At 38.0% G+C, this 18,091-nt stretch overlaps 1 protein-coding gene across 1 annotated transcript in view; it reads left to right on the top strand.

Moving 5' to 3' along the window:
- Window positions 1-18,091, top strand: part of CAPN3 (calpain 3) — a 37,005-nt gene that overhangs the window by 5,237 nt on the left and 13,677 nt on the right. The window contains exons 6-18 of the mRNA XM_087951665.1: window positions 2,743-2,874; window positions 3,448-3,531; window positions 3,877-3,962; window positions 4,967-5,044; window positions 5,214-5,374; window positions 6,456-6,625; window positions 8,402-8,413; window positions 10,722-10,930; window positions 12,051-12,087; window positions 13,335-13,448; window positions 15,686-15,757; window positions 17,248-17,305; window positions 17,942-18,006. Of these exons, the coding sequence (XP_087807791.1) occupies window positions 2,743-2,874; window positions 3,448-3,531; window positions 3,877-3,962; window positions 4,967-5,044; window positions 5,214-5,374; window positions 6,456-6,625; window positions 8,402-8,413; window positions 10,722-10,930; window positions 12,051-12,087; window positions 13,335-13,448; window positions 15,686-15,757; window positions 17,248-17,305; window positions 17,942-18,006 (1,278 nt within the window). The remainder of the gene's footprint in view (window positions 1-2,742; window positions 2,875-3,447; window positions 3,532-3,876; window positions 3,963-4,966; window positions 5,045-5,213; window positions 5,375-6,455; window positions 6,626-8,401; window positions 8,414-10,721; window positions 10,931-12,050; window positions 12,088-13,334; window positions 13,449-15,685; window positions 15,758-17,247; window positions 17,306-17,941; window positions 18,007-18,091) is intronic.

The raw sequence follows: 18,091 nt of genomic DNA, 5'->3' as shown, positions 1-18,091 counted from the left end.
AACTCTTCCAGGCTATGAAACCTAAGGGCTTCTTCAGGGACCTAGAAAGTTATGCTTCTAAGGTCTAAAGTGACCAGATACCATAGGCATTCTCCTTGAGCCTATAACTGCAGGTTTAATTGAATGGAAGAACCTGCTGGTTTCATCCTTCTGGTTTCAAGTCTAGTCTTTCAGGAGGGACTGGATTCAGAGAGTTCAAAGAGGTTTCTCTTTAATATAAGCAAAGATAAGCAAGCGGGTGAAGGGGCTCAGACGTGGCTGCCCAGCTTCACAGATCTTCTGTAACTGATCAGGAAGTCAGGGCTTTTATACTGTGCTATGAGTGCTCCTCCTCCTCCTCAATCCTCTCCTTGCCCAAGGACAAGTTCTCAACAGTCTTGCTTAAAAGTGAACAGCCTTGTGTTCAGAATATTTCCCTTCTCTTGTTTTCAAGAGGATTGGCTCTAATGAGATTTGAACAAAATGTTTACACATGTGTTTGTTCCATCTCTCCGCGGTATAGAGTTGTTCCCTTAAGGCAGCATTGGCACTGAAGCAGAACAAAAGATCACATCTGCAGGTGTGGGAGGAACAGAGAGAAACAGACAGAATAACAGAGTTGAAAGGGACCTTGGAGGTCTTCTAATCCAACCCTCTGCTCAAAAGGAAACCCTATATCATTTCAAACAAATGGCTGCCCAATCTGCTCCTAAAACTAAAAACTTACAGTATCTCTGGACACCTGCATAACTGGTTAGAAGCATTCCTGTCAAACAGACAATAAATGGTCAAAATTGGGAGCATCCTGTCAAATTCTGTACCTGTCAACAGTGGTGTCCCCCAAGGCAGTGTTCTAGGACCAACTCTCTTCATACTCTACATAAATGACCTCTGTGATCATATTAAGAGCAACTGCGTTCTCTTTGCTGATGATGTAAAGCTATTCAACACCACAGATAAATCTGCTACCCTTCAAAAATACCTTGACTATGTATCAGAATGGTCAAACAAATGGCAACTTCAAATCTCAACAGATAAATGCTCTGTCTTACATATTGGCAAAAAAAAATCAGAAAATAAAATACAAGCTGAATAGTCAAGATCTTGTTGATGACCCAAGCTCTGTAAAGGACCTTGGAATACTCACCTCTAATGATCTAAGTGCTAGAGCCCACTGCAACTACATAGCCAAAAAGGCATTAAGAGTTGTTAACCTAATCCTACGTAGCTTTTTCTCTGGTAATATCACACTACTAAGCAGAGCATACAAAACATTTGCTAGACCAATACTCGAATACAGTTCATCAGTCTGGAACCCACATTACGTATCTGATATTAGCACAATTGAGAAAGTCCAGAAATATTTCACAAGAAGAGTTCTCCACTCCTCTACTCGTTGTAGAATACCTTATGCCACCAGACTTGAAATTCTAGAACTAGAAAACCTTGAATTACGCCATCTTCGGTCTGATTTAAGCATGGTATATAAAATCATACATTGCAATGTCCTACCTGTCAATGAATACTTCAGCTTCAACCATAACAACACAAGAGCACACAAGAGATACAAACTCAAAGTTAACCGCACCAAACTTGATTGCAGGAAATACAACTTCAGCAATAGAGTGGTCAATGTCTGGAATACTCTACCCGACTCTGTAGTTTCTTCCCCAAACCCCAAAAACTTTAACCTTAGACTGTCTACTATTGACCTCACCCCTTTCCTAAGAGGTCTGTAGGGGGCGTGCATAAGCGCACCAACATGCCTACCGTCCCTGTCCTATTGTTTCTCTTATTCCTCTTTTATTTTTCTTATATGTACCCATTTCATGTATTCACAACTATGTATACACTTATACTTATTATCTTGTAAACAATTGGCAAATCAAAGAAATAAATAAATAAAATAAATAAATAAATGTCTGAAATACTCTACCTGACTCTGTGGTTTCTTCCCCAAACCCCAAAAACTTTAACCTTAGACTGTCTACTGTTGACCTAACCCCTTTCCTATGAGGTCTGTAGGGGGCGTGCATAAGCGCACCAACATGCCTACCGTCCCTGTTTTATTGTTTCTTTTAATTATTTTTATTTTTCTTATATGTATTCATGTATTCATAACTATGTTTTTACTTATACCTATTATCTTGTAAGCAATTGACAAACCAAATAAAATAAATAAATAAATAAATAAATCTGACATCCTTGTCAGCATTCCCTGTTACCACCCCATGCTTCCTTCCAGGTTTTCCATAGGATGAAAGCTTTTCCTCCTATATAAGTCTAAAATGAAGTGGTATTGGGATTTCAGAAGTGAGGTCTTCTCATGGCCAGATGAAAAAGAAGAGATTTGTAATTAAATTGAAGTTTCATTACAGATATAAACAAACATCTCCATCTATTCTGATGGGATATTTGTGCCTTCTGTTAGGTGGACTTCAGATATGTGACTGTGCCTTATTTGATTTTATAGTGTCATTGCATTTATTTAAATACTCAGCATAATTATTCAGCAACATAAAAACAATATTCATAAAATATATTCTGAATATTCTGCTTAAATGTTCAACAACATATAAAAATTAAACTCTAAAGAGATTTTATGTTGTTAGGCATTGTTGATAAAGGCACACTGTATTCAATTATAATATTCAATTATTATTATTATTATTATTACTACTACTACTACTACTACTACTACTATATCACTGCCTTATCTTTCATAATATCTTCCTACTTTTCCATTCTATTTTTGTCTCCTAGGACAGTTCAGGATTTATTTATGGAAGTGCCCCTACAACTGATCTTGGACAATTCATTGCCCAAAAGTTGCAGAAGGTGAATTCTGAAATTTTGGACAAGTCAATTGAAGAAACAGAAGACAGAGCAATCCGGGTCTGTATTACTCAAATGTATTGCCAATAACAACCATGTGGTTTTTATGCCATCTTCACCAACTGCATCTCCTGAAAGATTTGCATTAGGTTAAAGTTGTAGCATTAGACTTTTAGAATATTATGATTAATGAATTTGAAATTGTCTACTACTCAATAATAATTAGCACACAAGCATTTGTTTTTTAAATTATAATCTATTGGGTCATTTTCCATTTTTCCCCAATAAACTAGAGTATACAGGCATTATCAAGTACTAGATAAAATCCAATGGCATTCAAGAGGGAGGTTCCGACCTTGCCCTCTTCAACTTACATAATGACTCCAGACTAATTCCCCATTTGATTTCTCCTCCCAACTGGGATGGTTAGTCTCCAACAATAGCAAATCTTTTGACATGAAGATGCTTGTACTTCCACTTCTACAGTTCTTGATTCTATGATATTTAGTTTTGTAGGTGATGATCGGCATCTTGCACTTGACCCAGAATTAGATGTCATCTGACCAAGAAATAAACTGTTGTCCTTTTATAGGTCCTGTAATGATTCCAACAAGCTTTTTCTGCTTTTAACAGACCATCTTTCCATTGTTGTATGAAAGGCGCATGGCTAATGGACTGGTCACAGGCCATGCATATTCCGTCACAGGAGTAGAAGACGTAAGTATGGAATTCTATTTTTTAATCAACAAGCCTGACATTGATTAACAAATTTTTGCCTTCCTACACAAGATTTTGTATCAAGCAATTTCATTATTTAAAAAAGGAATTGATGTTTTATGATTATTGGTGAAACATAAATAACCTTGGAAAAAGTAAGGAAATTTCACTAATATTCACATTTGGTTTGGCTGTGATATCAACCTCCAGGTTGATTTGGCTGATTTAGCTGATTGACCAGATATTTCCTCCAGCATGCCACAGGCCAGAATCTGTAAGGAATTATATACTGTGATATTTCAGGGTATCTCTAATTATGTGTTTCTTCCCCTTCCTATAATCAAGGCAACACTTAAAGGAGAGAAGATAAAACTGGTGCGGCTCAGAAATCCCTGGGGACAAGTAGAATGGAATGGCGCTTGGAGTGATAAGTAAGTGAAAACTAACCTTCTTGGAAGCCATTGATGTACACCGAATAACAACTTAATTTCACTTTATAAACTTGTATTCTTTAGTTTGGTCAGAAACATTAGCAACCCGCTCCTGGTCTGATGTGAAAATCAGAAATTAAATGTTTTTCCTTTGTGCATCTTATTTTTTAAGACTGTTTTTTAACAAAGCTTGACAATTACTTTAAATATAAAGGATAATTATTTTAAATATGATAAGGATGGCAGGATAATGTATATACATATTGCATATTCTTGATTCAATGATTCAATAATATATTTTTAAATAAGGCAGAATAGTATGTCATGTGTTTATAGGTATACACATATATATACCCCTTCAATATTTTTCTTATCTGAGACAGCACCCTTTCTCATGTAGATTCCATGGGAAGCATACTTTTGCGTAATCAACTGAGACTTGTGTAAATAAACTTCATTAAGAGAAATTTCACCCCTAACTATATGGGTTGAAGGTTGGACTCATGTAGAGGACTTTAAGAATGAAAGTTGAAACGAGTTTTTAATGGTTCAAGTGTTTATTTATTGATGCCCACATAGAGAGATACAATTTATAGTCAGGATGATTTGAGTAATTTTGAGCAGCTTAAAAGCTTTCACACACACACACACACACACACACATCACAAGTGGCCTGAAAACAAACATGGAAACTTTTGCCTTTTTTTTCAGAGAAAAATCCCAGAAAAGGTAAAAGAATTGAGACTACTTCTCTATTACGTTTAAGAGGATGATAATTTGTAATATTTTAGTCAGTAGTATAATTGTAGGCAAGGAACAACAATTTGAATTTGCAGTTGATGAAGTAGAAAAGAAGCAGTTTATCTAAATTCACAGTGTTTACTAAATTAATAAAAGATAAACTTTGTTCATAGATTATGAACCAAAAAAACCTCTTTCTGCTTTATGATTGAAGAAGTAACTCCATTTTTATTAGCTGAAAAGGGTTCTTCCTTTTCTTGCAGCTCAAATGAATGGAATGACATTGACAATGCTGAGAAGGTCCGCTTGCAACATAAAATTGCAGAGGATGGCGAGTTTTGGTAAATACTCAAGACTCTTTGTCTTTTAAAAAAAGATGCATTTCCTTCTGAAGAATCCTTTCATGTTTGCTTTTAACATCCTAACTTGAGCATACAAGCAGCATTCATATGAAGTGCACCATGTTGTTGCTATCTTGTGACATTTGTGTCCTTGTTTCCCACTCCATAGGATATCATTCCAAGATTTTCTGAGATATTTCACAAAGTTGGAGATTTGTAATCTCACCCCTGATACCCTTGAGGCTGATAAACTTCACACATGGACTGTTTCCGTGACGGAAGGACGATGGGTGCGAGGAAGCACTGCAGGTGGCTGCCGTAACTATCCAGGTAAATAAAGTATTAGGGATACTTTGGTTTATTCAATTACTTGAATTGAACGGAAATTTAAGCAGGTTTTGCTGCTGAATAATTATTTCTGTACAAATCTTTTTAAAAAGCTGAATAGCGGTAGCCATTGTAGAGGAGTTTTTCTGCCATCTCTCAAACACAAAAGAGAACGTGTAACATGCAGTGAAAATAACTTTGGAAGGAAGAAGGAAGAACCAGCAGCCTAGACAACTGCCTGATAAATCTAAATCTAAAGGAAGGAGAGAGGGCAGAAAACATCTCAGAAGGGACCCTCTCTAATTTTGAAAGTACTGATTTCTGGACTACTTTGAAGAGCTGACAGAATGCCACTTCTAAAGTGGTGCCTTCCTCTTGCAATATTTTTGAAATCAAAGAAAGGATTCCTTTTCAGATATTTCTGCTGCAGCAGATTTGCAGCACGGTGCTTTGAATAGTAGGTAGGAGGGCTATACAGGGAGCTATACTCATGGGAGCCTTTACAGGTATAATCCGGTGTCCCTCAGCCACAGCAGCTTTATGAAGTGTGGACTTAATCTGCCATAATTCCCCAGCCAGCATGCTTCTTAAAGTTGCTGAGGCTGAGAAGCACTGGTATAATTGTCCCAAAGGTGCTTTTTCAGGAGGCAACTGGACTTTCTTGTTTTTTTCTTTTGAAGATGTTTCGCTTCTCATCCAAGAAGCTTCTTCAGCTCTAACAGGATAGTGGAGAATGGAAGGATTTATATTCCTTGCAGACAGCTGGCAATCTGCATCCTTTTAGAGGGTTGTTGAAGCACTTGGAGGTTTATCTGTGTCCTCAGGGTCACCTGAGTAGAGTTCCTTAAGGCAGTAGTTCTCATTCCTGGCAACTCAACTGAGGAATTCTGGGAGTTGAAGTCCACAGATCTGAAAGTTGCCAAGGTGGAGAAACTCTGCCTTAAGTATTTCAACCTAATACCCTTCAGGCCGTTGAGATGATTCTTAAAGCATATCTATTGGAACTGTGGTATACATCTCCATAATGTTATGAATACTGTGTAGGAAACTAAAATGTAATTTAAATTGTGGGCACCATTTTTAGACACTTTTTGGACCAATCCCCAATATCGTTTGAAACTCCTGGAAGAAGATGATGATCCAGAAGACACTGAGGTGATATGCAGCTTCCTGGTGGCACTGATGCAGAAAAACAGGAGAAAAGAGCGCAGACTAGGAGCCAATCTCCTCACAATTGGTTTTGCCATCTACGAGGTACGTTAGTCACCAGGGTACTGATTAATCACATCCTACTGCTTCACAATTGAGCTGGTCAGGTTCCATCCCAGTTATATATACAGTAGGCCAGCTAATTGTACAGGTAAATCCTTGATTTACAACCACAATTGGGACAAGAACCTCTGACGGCACCCAGTTTGACAATCTTTTCGACTGTGGTCTTAAGCAAATCACATGGTTTAGCAAATCTGGGTTTTCCCATTGACTTTGCTTGTCAGAAGTCAGCTGAGAATGTCCCAAATGGAGATCATATGACCCTGTGACACTGCAATGATTGTAAACACACGCTAGTTGCCAAGCACTCACATTGTAATTAGGTGACTACTGCAAGAATGAGGACCAATCATAAGTCACTTTTTTCAGTGACATCCTAACTTTGAACAGTTGCTAAATGAAGTCAAAAACTACCGCTACTTGGACAAAAGTATAAAACACAAGTATTACATTTCTTTTTAAATGCCAGATGCCATAAATTAGGTATTACTGTAACTATACTCTTCTTAAATTAGAGATGTCTTCCATGCAACTTAAACAAAATCAAGCTCATTTCATTGTTGAATCAAAATAAGAATGCAAAAGGGTACAGTGGTAGCAATAAAATGTTTCCCATTTGATAGCTTTACCGACTGAGTCAGTAAAGTAATTTACTGAGTCTAATTTTCAGTCAAATCCAGTAGCAATTATCCTTAATCAAAGATAAAGGTGACGGTATTATTGAAGAATAAAAACAATATGGATGTTACTATTGATAATTGACTGAAAGAGACTGTATACTGTATTTTGAAATTTCTTTTTTTAATGTATGGCTTTTTAACAATGATCTGCTATTTTAAAACTTGTTTGGATCTGTGCATTAGAATCATAAAACAGTGTCAACAACCACAAAAAGTCCTTTAACCTTTGCTCCTTTAACACATTAAACCATAAATGAAAGTATTTTCATGGATTACCCTTTTTGATACCACAATCTTATCTATGCTTCCAATATATATGCTAAAGACAAAACAAATTCCTACTCTCCACAGGTTTTTTAAAAAAGCACCCAGGATTCCAGCAGCAGCATCTCTAATGATATTCAGCATTATGCCTTCTGTGGTTTTCACTCAAAAAATACTCCAAAATAATAGGGGGGAAATGCAGCTTCCTACTATGTTAACTATAGCTATATAGATAGTCCTCAACTTTACAATCCCAATTGAGCCCAAAATTTATGTTGCTAAGTGAGGAATTTGTTAAGTGAGTTTTGCCCCATTATGCGACTTTCCTGTTAACTAAATCACAGCAGTTATTAAATTAGTAACACGTTTGTTAAGTGAATCTGGCTTCCCCATTCATTTTGTTTGTCAGGTCACAAAAAGGGATCACATGACCCTGGCGCCCTGCAACCATCATAAATATGAGTCAGTTGCCAAGCATCTGAATTTTGATCTTGTTATCAAGGGGATGCTTCAACGGTCGTAAGTGTGAAAAATGGTCAAAAGTCACTTTTTTTAGTGTCATTGTAACTTCAAACAGTCACTAAACAAACTGTTGTTATTCAAGGACTACCTGTATATACTATAACCTGGCTTAAGGTTTCTTAAAAGTCGATGGAACTACAACCATTACTATTATGTGTAACTACAATATTTAATTATTGTTGGAAAGATCCTAAGCTGAATGTACATTTGCCAAAACTGTGAACATAAATTTTGAATCATATGATATTTTCCTTCCTTTCCTAATGGTATTTCTACCTTGCTTGTTTTTCAGGTGCCGAAAGAGGTAAGAGCAGACTGTGAAAAACCTGTTAATTGCTTGGGTAACATTTTGAATACAACTCCTTTTCTACTTCACTCTTCAGAAGTTTCCAGGTTAGATTTTGTTTAGTGACCATTAGGCAAAAATCTGTCTCAAAAGAATGTGCATTAGTATCCCAAATTAGGCATTCAGGTACATACTCAAATAATTCACATCCCATAAAACATTTCAAAAGTGTATTAATAGAAATAGAATTTTATATATGGCCCATTATATATAGAAAGTGCAATAATGTTGATCATTTTAATGTATGACTTTTACATCTGTTAAAGTGCTTGCAGGCATACCCAACCTACCATAGAACATCCTTGCAATTTATGACATTGTTTTAGATAGTTTATCCAACAGCTGGCAATATCAATAAAGTGATGGCAAATCATATATGATTTAAACTAGTATCTTAAGGTAATTTCCCTACCCAACAGAAAGCCCTAAATTACATTAAGTTCAGTTAGTTCTTGAAAGGCAGACATCAGGGAATCCCAAGACTCCAAGAACTCTTTAAAAAGGCCATAGAAACACGTTCTGTTGAAAATATTTTTTATGAGTTGAACAGAAATTGAATTTGACCAAAATAGATCTTTCCTTAGCACAAGATAATGGAAAATTATTTAAATGTTCACATTCTTATCAAAGGTCTTGTTCATGATGCCCCTACTGTAATTAATAAATCAAAGAAGTTTGGGGTAACTAGACATGATACTATACATGGTGGTAGGAGATCTTAAATCTTTTTTTGTCAATTGAAAAAGATCCCATACATTGGCCAGTTCATGGTTTTCTGAAGCAAAATAGAATACCCTAGATCAGGGTGTCAAACACAAGGCCCGCGGGCCAAATCCGGCCCGCCAGACCTCGTCTGATGGCCCGCGGTGCCGCCGCCAGCCTTGCAGCCTCCCCTTTTTTTTCAATGAATTTACTCCGTGCCTGCACGGAGTAAATTCATTTTAAAAATGGCTCAAGTTAAAAAAAAAAAATTTACTTACCTTCCGGGACCTGGCCCGACTTCTTCCTGCCCCGCACTGCTCCCTGGGTGTCGGACGTGGCGTCATCACGTGGCGTCCGCCCGACATCTCCAGGGATCAGAGGCGGACGGCCGGGAGAGGAGCAAGAAGAAAGAAGTAAAAGAAAGAAAGAAGTAAAAGGTAAGTAAAGTAAATGGAGGGGCAGATGGCTGGGCACTTTAAAAGGGGGCACATGGCTGGGCACTTTAAAAGGGGCACATGGCTGGGCACTATAAAAGTTAAAAAAAGGTAATGCCTTGTGTTTTCCATATGTTTAATAAACAGTGTTTGGCAATATTTGTATGTTTAAAAAAATTAATGTTTGTTACCAAAAACATTTTTCAATACATTGTACAATAATTGTACATTTGAATATCTACTTGTCATTATTCTGACTATGTTTCTGCTTTCAGAGCTAGTTATTACTTACATTATTACAAAAACAGTAATAATTGAATGCAGTGACATTAATTTATGATAATAAAGAGTGGACACATAGACCTACAGATACAACGCCCTTTGATGGGGACCAAACTGCTGATGCGGCCCCGATGAATTTGAGTTTGACACCCCTGCCCTAGATGATAGGCTCAAGATCCAGATGGATCTTGACAGACTGGAATACTGGTTCCTATCTAACAAAATGAAATTCAACATAGAGAATAGTAAAATCTTACACTTAGGCAAGAAAAACCAAAAGTACACATATAGACTGGGTGAAAGCTGGCTGAATAGCATAACTGTGAGAGGGATCTTGGATCCCTAGTGAACAATCAATTAAATATGAGCCAGCAGTATGCGGCAGCAGCCAAAAAAGCAAATTAACAAAGGGGTTGAATAAAGCTTATGTGAGGTACTAATACCACTCTATAAAGCCTTAGTAAGATCATACCTACACTGCATCCAGTTTTGGTCACCACACTATAAAAAAGATGTTGAGATTCTAGAAAGAGTGCAGAGAAGAGCAACCAGGGTGATTAGGGAGGCTAAAACATACAATGAACAGTTGCAAGAACTGAGTATGGCTAATCTAGTGAGGAGAAGGATCAGGGGTGACATGATAGCAGTAAGTCACTTTCTTCCATATTGTAACTTTGAACAGTTGCTGAATGAATGGTTATAAGTTATAAGTCAAGGCCTACCTGTAATTGTGGCTTTGCTGTGCCCCACAGTTTTAATTTCAGTTTATTTTAAAGTACCAATATGAGGATGTCCTCTGTCTTGTACATGCAGGACGTATGTATATTTCACCCGGTTCATGTTTACAGATGCAAGGTGACAAGAAACATTTACAGAAGGATTTTTTCCTTTACAATGCCTCCAAAGTAAAATGCAAGTCTTACATAAACATGAGAGAAATTGCAGAACGCTTCCGGCTACCACCAAATGAGTATGTCATCATCCCATCCACCTATGAACCCCACCAAGAAGGAGAATTTATCCTGAGAGTTTTCTCAGAAAAAAGAAGTCTTTCAGAGTAAGTAAAAGATTCCCATTTCGGATTTCAACACTTTCAGACCACAGACATGCACACACATATTGCTTTTTATGTTTATTCCAGCACCTTTTATGCCAATCCTGTTCAATATTAAGTGAGAATGCAGGAGTCATCAAGATAGCATCCTTGGACCCACTTATTTCCATGACACCACTAAATGGTGATTGTGGACTTTCAAAATAAAAATAAATTTTCAACCAGTGCAATATCTTAAAATGTCTAGAATCTCATGGGATGGAAAAATCCTGCAAGACTTTCTTTATCATATGAGATTTGGGGCTCATTGAAATTCATGTGGAGCCAGGATGTGGTAGGGCAGCCATCTTGGTTCTCCTTGAATTTTTAATTGCCTTCCATCCCATTGATCATGGTATAGAATAATGGAGTTGGAAGGGACCTTGGAAGTCATCTAGTCCAACCCTCTGCTCGAGCAGGAGAGTCTATTCCAAAAGGTAATCCTCAACTTACAACAGTTTATTTAGTGACCGTTCGAAGTTACAATGGCATATGACCATTTTTCACACTTATGACCTTTGCAGCAACCCCAAGATCATATGATTTATATTCTGATACTTGACAACTGGTTCTTATTTATGATGGTTGCAGGGTCATGTGATCAACTTTTGTGATCTTCTAACAAGCAAAGTCAATGAGGAAACCAAATTCATTTAACAACTAATTTAAGAACTGCAGTGATTCACTTGACAAATGTGTCAGGAAAAGTCAAAACTCACTTAACAAATTTCTTACTTAGCAAAATAAATTCTGGGCTCAGTTGTGGATGTACATCGAAGACTATCCTTTACACTGGCTACAGGACTTGTAAGTGGGAGGCACAGAATTGTGGTGCTTACTCACCTTTCTTTGTAGCCAGTTGTAGACAATGTTACTAGGTGAAGATAAGATGAGCCTAAAGCCCCTAATTTGTGGGTCCCTCAGGGTTTGATGTTCTCAGCCCTCCTGTTTATCATCCACATCAGTGTTGTGATAATCTCTAAAGGAATAAATGGAAGCCACCTAATTTCATTTTTTCCAAACCAGATAGAGAACAGGATACTTCAACATCTAATTTTTTTCCATTTCTTCAATTTTCTTCCAGGGAAGTTGAAAACAAGATTGAAGTAGGAAATATCTCAGTGAGTACATTCTATACAGTGTCTTATATTTGAATTGTTTCTTTCCGATATGAAACTCCAGAAAAATGATATCTTTGTTGTTCTCTCAGGCTTCGTTACCTATTTATAGTCGTTGCAAAAACTTTTTGATATCACTTTGCACCACTTGAGTAGAATCATCCTCACTGCTGCTATTTGAAATATTATTTATTTGTTTATTTGGTTCATTTCTTTAGTGCTGGCATTCGTGCTTAGGAATAATTGCAATAAAGAATCGTATAGACTTTCCGAGTGCTTTAAAACGGATGCTGCAGCATTTATACTTCAACAATTAACTAAAGGCATAGCCAGTTACATTCATGAAAAGGGTTTTAAAAAAAACTTCAATATGGCAACTGAGATGCAAATAAACAAGTCTTCAATTGTGTGATCCCGACCCGCATCTTGACTTTTTTGACACACACAATCAACATCCCTGTGCATGGCATAGGGCAGTGGTTCTCAACCTGTGGTGCACAGAACTCTTGGGGCCACGATGTTGTCACAGAGGTCCGTGAAGACTTGAAGAAATGTTATGATTTAAATCTTGAGTTAAGTCTTGGGGGGGTGTCTATGGCCATGGTCAATGGCCATAAAAGGTATTTATAGGGGGCCATGGTGAAGAAAAGGTTGAGAGCTACTGGATAGAGTTTAGAGTGAGAAAAACCTGACTTTCTTTCTTCATTCTCTGCACATGACATTGTTTGCTGTGTGATATGACTATGTGCGTGTGAGAGAGGTAGGTGGGGAGGGGAGGGAGAGAGAGAGAGAGCGCAAAGGGAGAAGAATCTCTTTGTGAACATGCTATCCTGCTATCCTTTAATCTATCACAAATTGATTAGTGCCTGCTTCTCTGTGTCAGCTTTGGAAACCTTATTCAACGCTGCCACATAGCTTGAGAAAGTGGGAGTGGGGTGATTTTAATTGAGTAGCTCTTAGTAGACAAAATAGAATTCTTTTGTTAGTTCAAGGTTATAGAGTGTGGCGCAGGAACAAAAAGGATCTTAGTTTGGGATTGGTTCATGTGGTGTGATGATGAGGGAAAAGGAGATGGTTTGTAGTTTGGGACATTGTTGGAAGTCCAGGAAACTTTTAGTTTCGAGATTTCACAGATGTGCCAGGTGCTATTCTAATAAAGGTACTTTTGAGATGATGCCTGTCTCGGAGTTACTGATTGGAATGGAGGTTCCCCTGGAATGCTGACACTCTGCTTTTCCTCTTTCTGGTAGCCAATCATCTTTGTCTCAGACAGAGCAAACAAGATCAAAGATCTGAAAGGTGGTGAGGGGCCAAGAAAGGACAAGCAAAAAACAAGTCCAGATAAACAAAAGAAGAACACGGAGGTTTTATATCTGTCAGCATGAGGAACTTGCATGCACTCTAACCAATCAGCATGTTAAAGTGGTGTCAGTCCTGTGAGGTAGTCCAGATAGGAAGCATGCCCAGATGAACTAACTACCGTATATTTTATTGTAAGGTTACATTAATAGAATCTTACAAGTCTGAAAGTGCATTTCTTCTTGTCGCTTTTACAGCCCAAGAAATCAGGGAGGGTACCTTCTAGATGTTGGCATGCCCACAATCCATCTGTGAACTAAGCTGTTTTTTAATCTGACTATTCCCCTGGCCATAGTTCTTCCCACTGTCTCCCAAGGTCATCCCCACATGCTCTGATTGCTAAATCAACATGGCAAGCAAGTCTTTTCGGATATATTTACCTTCCTTAGTGAATATTTATTCTTTAATGAGGGCTTGATGGCTCAGCAGTTAAAGATGCTGATCTTGTCAACTGGAAAGCTGACAGCCAAGATTCAAGACCTGAGCGCCATGCAACAGCATGAGCTCCTGTTACATGCCCCAGCTCTTACTCATCTAGAAGTATGAAAGCATACAAATGTGAGTGGATGGGAAGGTAACAGCATTCCATGTGCCTCTGCATATCGTCTTGCTGGCCATATGACCATGAGAACACTGGCTCCCTTGGCTAAGAAATGGTGAAGAGCACCTAGAGTAGAAGTAGGGGAAATATTTTACTTTTACCTTTTTATTCTTTAATATTTATGTCATTATCTAATATTAAACATTTACCCTCTTTATTGAATGACCAAGACATATCTAACAACTCTATCAGAGTTACTGTCCAGAGTTGGTGCAGAAACTTTTTGATATCACTTTGCACCACTTGAATAAAATTATCCTCACTGTATAGTAACTCATTAGCTATGAGAGAGAAACAAAGACACAGAAAGACAGAATCAGAGAGAGAGAATGTAAAAAAATATTTTAGTTCATTCCATAGAGTTAGGTCATTCTACCTCATGGCTGTCTTTCTCTTTATTAAACTGGAATACCTTCCGTTCTTATCCAATAAACTTGTTTTCTTATGGATTGGCTGTACTGCTGATGTAGACATACCTTTGCCATGGGAAGAGGTTCCTTGTTCTTCTCCCCCATAGGTTACAACTCCAACAAGTCCTACAGTATCATTGAGAGCCATGTGGATAAATGTGTCAATACAAAGAATGGGAAGATAGATTTACAGAATCTGTACTTGATGAGGGATGGAAAACCTAGTTCTTTTGAAGATATTTGCAGAAAGGTTAATAACCAGCGCCAATCTAGTTTCAAGTCAGACAAGCTCAATAATTTCTTTTTAGAAATTATCAGATTGCATAATGACCTGGAATCAGTCATAAATGTGAGCCATTTGCCAAGCACTTGAAATATGGGGGTGGTGCGACATTTTACAATGGTCAAAAATGCCTTATGGGCCATTAAGCATCTTTTTTTCAGGCCATTGCAACTTCAAAAGGTCATTAAACCTTTGGCCATCAGTTGAGAACTACTTGTATGAGAATCCAGTGTCCTTTTAAAAGTGCTAATCACTGTTTGAGCAAGATGGCTATTCCCTAATCTCCCAGATCTCTAAACCCACCAGTGATTGCTTTCTTGCAACTATCAGGAGCAACTGTCACAGCACTTGTGGAGTGCTTGTGGGCCACCCGAAGTCCTCTCTCATCCAGGCAGGAATTACAAAGAACCTGATCTACTTGCTAGCTCCACTTTTCACAGAACCTCTTCAATTTGCCATTTCTTCCCTGAAAGTCTATCTCTGGCATATTTAAGTAGAGTTCCAGAAACCTTCCTCGCCATTGGGCTTACTTTTCTGTTTGGGATCAATTCCTTATGATGCTGTAAAGCAAAGGAAAGATTTAAAAAAAAAATCTAAACACAGTCGCTGTCATGTAATTTTTCACTTGGTTACCATTTCCCTCAACAAACCAGATGTCAGTCCTATTGTGGTCACTAAACAAGGACTAACTGTATTGTTCCTGTATTGTTCTGCACAAAAAGAAATATTGTCAATAATTTAAAATTAATAATTCATGAATAATTTAGCTCAGGAAGAAGCAACCCAGAGAAAGGATGGAAAATCTCTTTCTCGAAAGGAATCTGGACAGAAACAATTTCAACAATGAATTGCAATGAAGGATCCCATAAGGATCAAACAGTGCTTCTACTTTCCAAAAGCTCAGAGATTAATCTTTCTGTCCATCTTTTTCATTCCATGTCTTTACAGCCTTCAGAAAGGGATACAGAGAATGAAGAAGATGAGCAGTTCAAAAATATTTTCCGACAAATTGCTGGGGACGTAAGTATATAGCCGTTTCTTAAAGCAGGCCAGTATTGATAGCTGGCAAATAAATTAGCTGTATACATTGCCTGTAGCTAAGCAAAGCTGAGGCCAAAATATTTCAAAGATTTTCAGTTTTGTAATCTAGAAGTAAAAATAGACCAAGGTAAAAGGGCCCTCCCCAAATGTTCTCCTTGCAAGTTCAATAAGACAAGTGGTTGGATGAGAGGGATGGGCAAAATTGGAAAAAGCAAATCAGATTTTGAGATAAATTTATCTGTGAAATGGAAACCCTTGTAGGGCTGAAGGAGAATATATTCCTAGGCCATTGTAGCAAAAGATTTCATATTCCTGCAAGTGAGACAAGATTGGGGATTGTACATTAAACTGGTGGTGATCAAAATCAAGCTCTTAATCTGGTTTACTTTCATTGCCACCAGGGAATCTTGCTGATCTTGCAGTCTTGGAATTGCTGATTGGCCTTTCTTGTTTTTTAAAAAAAGGTGGCAGAACAGCTTTGAAACATAATTTTGGGAGAAATCTGCCAGATGTTTATGAATAGGAAGAATTATCCCGGTGGATAAGAATGAAGATGGCTTCATTATTCAACTGGGGCTGGAAAAAGCCAAGAACTTAAAGTCAAACATAATCTGTTCAAAATCCCAAGGACCAGAGTGGGGGAGGGGGGACAAATTAGAAAAACAGGACATTCTTAAAAACATTCCTGCTCTTGGTTGCATGTCTGGAAAGAAAGAAGGAAAAGAGGTTTGGAACAATCCAGGCAACAGCATTCTGAAGTGCTGCCTAGCAGCCTCTCTGTAATGGGGAATTTTTTTCCCTAGAATCATTTGCTCATTCAGCCCATTTTCAAACTCCATTTTTCTTTTGTTAGCTTCTCTCCAGTTCTGGTTTTGGAAAATTATCCCACCGACAGCAACTGAGTCCAAAATCCCTTCACATCATTTATTTCCAACATTCTATTCAAGAAATTGAAGAACGTTTTGCTAACAACCTTAAAGCAGTAACAAATAATACTTTACACTCAGGGGTGGGATTCTACCGTTTCGGACTGGTTCAGGCGAACCGGTAGTTCTGGTGGTCATTTGGCCCCGCCTACTCGCCGCTGCCCTTTTTCTGTGCTTTATTTCCTTGTTTTTGAGCACAGCTGATTCGCACAGCAGGGCAGTTTGCTGCGCATCAGCTGTTTCACTCACCGGGGATACAGCAGAAGATAAGTATTATAGCTAAAAATGGTCTTTTCTAAATGCTGTTCGTGTGTGCAGAGCACGCGCTCGCCGAACCAGTTGTTACACCAGTTGAATTGCACCACGGTTTACAATGTTAGAAGCAGAAAATAAGTCAAGGAGATGCTTGGATCACTGAATGAGATGGACTAGAAATGATGTGGATTACCCCACCAGTCCGACCCATCTAGGCATAACGTGCTCATTCTTGCAATGTCTCATTTCCATGGCTATTTGCGTTACGTCTTTATTAATGACTTCCAGGACATGGAAATCAGTGCTGATGAACTAAGGAATGTCCTCAACAATGTTCTGAAAAAACGTAAGCACTGCTTCTCTCTTTTCCTTATATAACCTCTGAGAATATAAAGATGCAGAAACTGGGTTTTATAGACAAGTCTCATTTTACAGTATGATGTGTTGAGGTTATTATGGTGATAAAATCCAAAAGGCTAGATCTGAACTTTTCACATTATGGTACAAAATAATAATTCAGAGTATGAGGCACCACAGTAGCCACATTCATTATGAAGCCATCTGCAAATCCAATGTATTGCTGCATCAGGTGTATCATCTCTTGAATGGGGTTGCACGACCCCAGACAAACCCAGAACCTGGGGATTCACCTTGACTCTAGAGAGGCAGGCAGCAGCTGTGGCTAGAAAGGTTACAATTTTGCTAAATTATCTTGGTTACTCAGTCCATCTCCCTGTGGATTGCTACAATGTGCTCTACATGGAGCAACCCTTGAAAAGCATCTGGAAGCTGCAGTTCGTGTGGAATATTACAGCACAGGCAATGTTGGGTGGTCCTAGGAATGTGCATATATTACAACACTAATAAAGTCTCTTAATGCTCAGAATGTAATAACTGGTTTACATTTTAAATGGTCAATATACCAAGAGAACAATTAGCTTTAATGTTATATAGAGTAATAGAGTATTTCACTGCATTTTAGATAAAGTCTTGAAAACAGAAGGGTTTGCCCTGGAATCCTGCCGCAGCATGATTGCCTTAATGGATGTATCCTTTTTAATTAATATAAAAGTAGAAGACAAAATAATAATAATTCCTTGCTCTAAGAAGCTGTTATTCCACTCTTCTTCCA

This window comes from Notechis scutatus, chromosome 1, assembly GCF_049901735.1.
Source record: "Notechis scutatus isolate UNSWTSFEM ecotype Mainland chromosome 1, rNotScu1.2, whole genome shotgun sequence".
In the NCBI taxonomy this organism is placed as follows: domain Eukaryota; kingdom Metazoa; phylum Chordata; class Lepidosauria; order Squamata; family Elapidae; genus Notechis; species Notechis scutatus.
The sequence above is the reverse complement of the archived record's forward strand: the minus strand, read 5'-3'. Positions and strand labels throughout refer to the sequence as shown.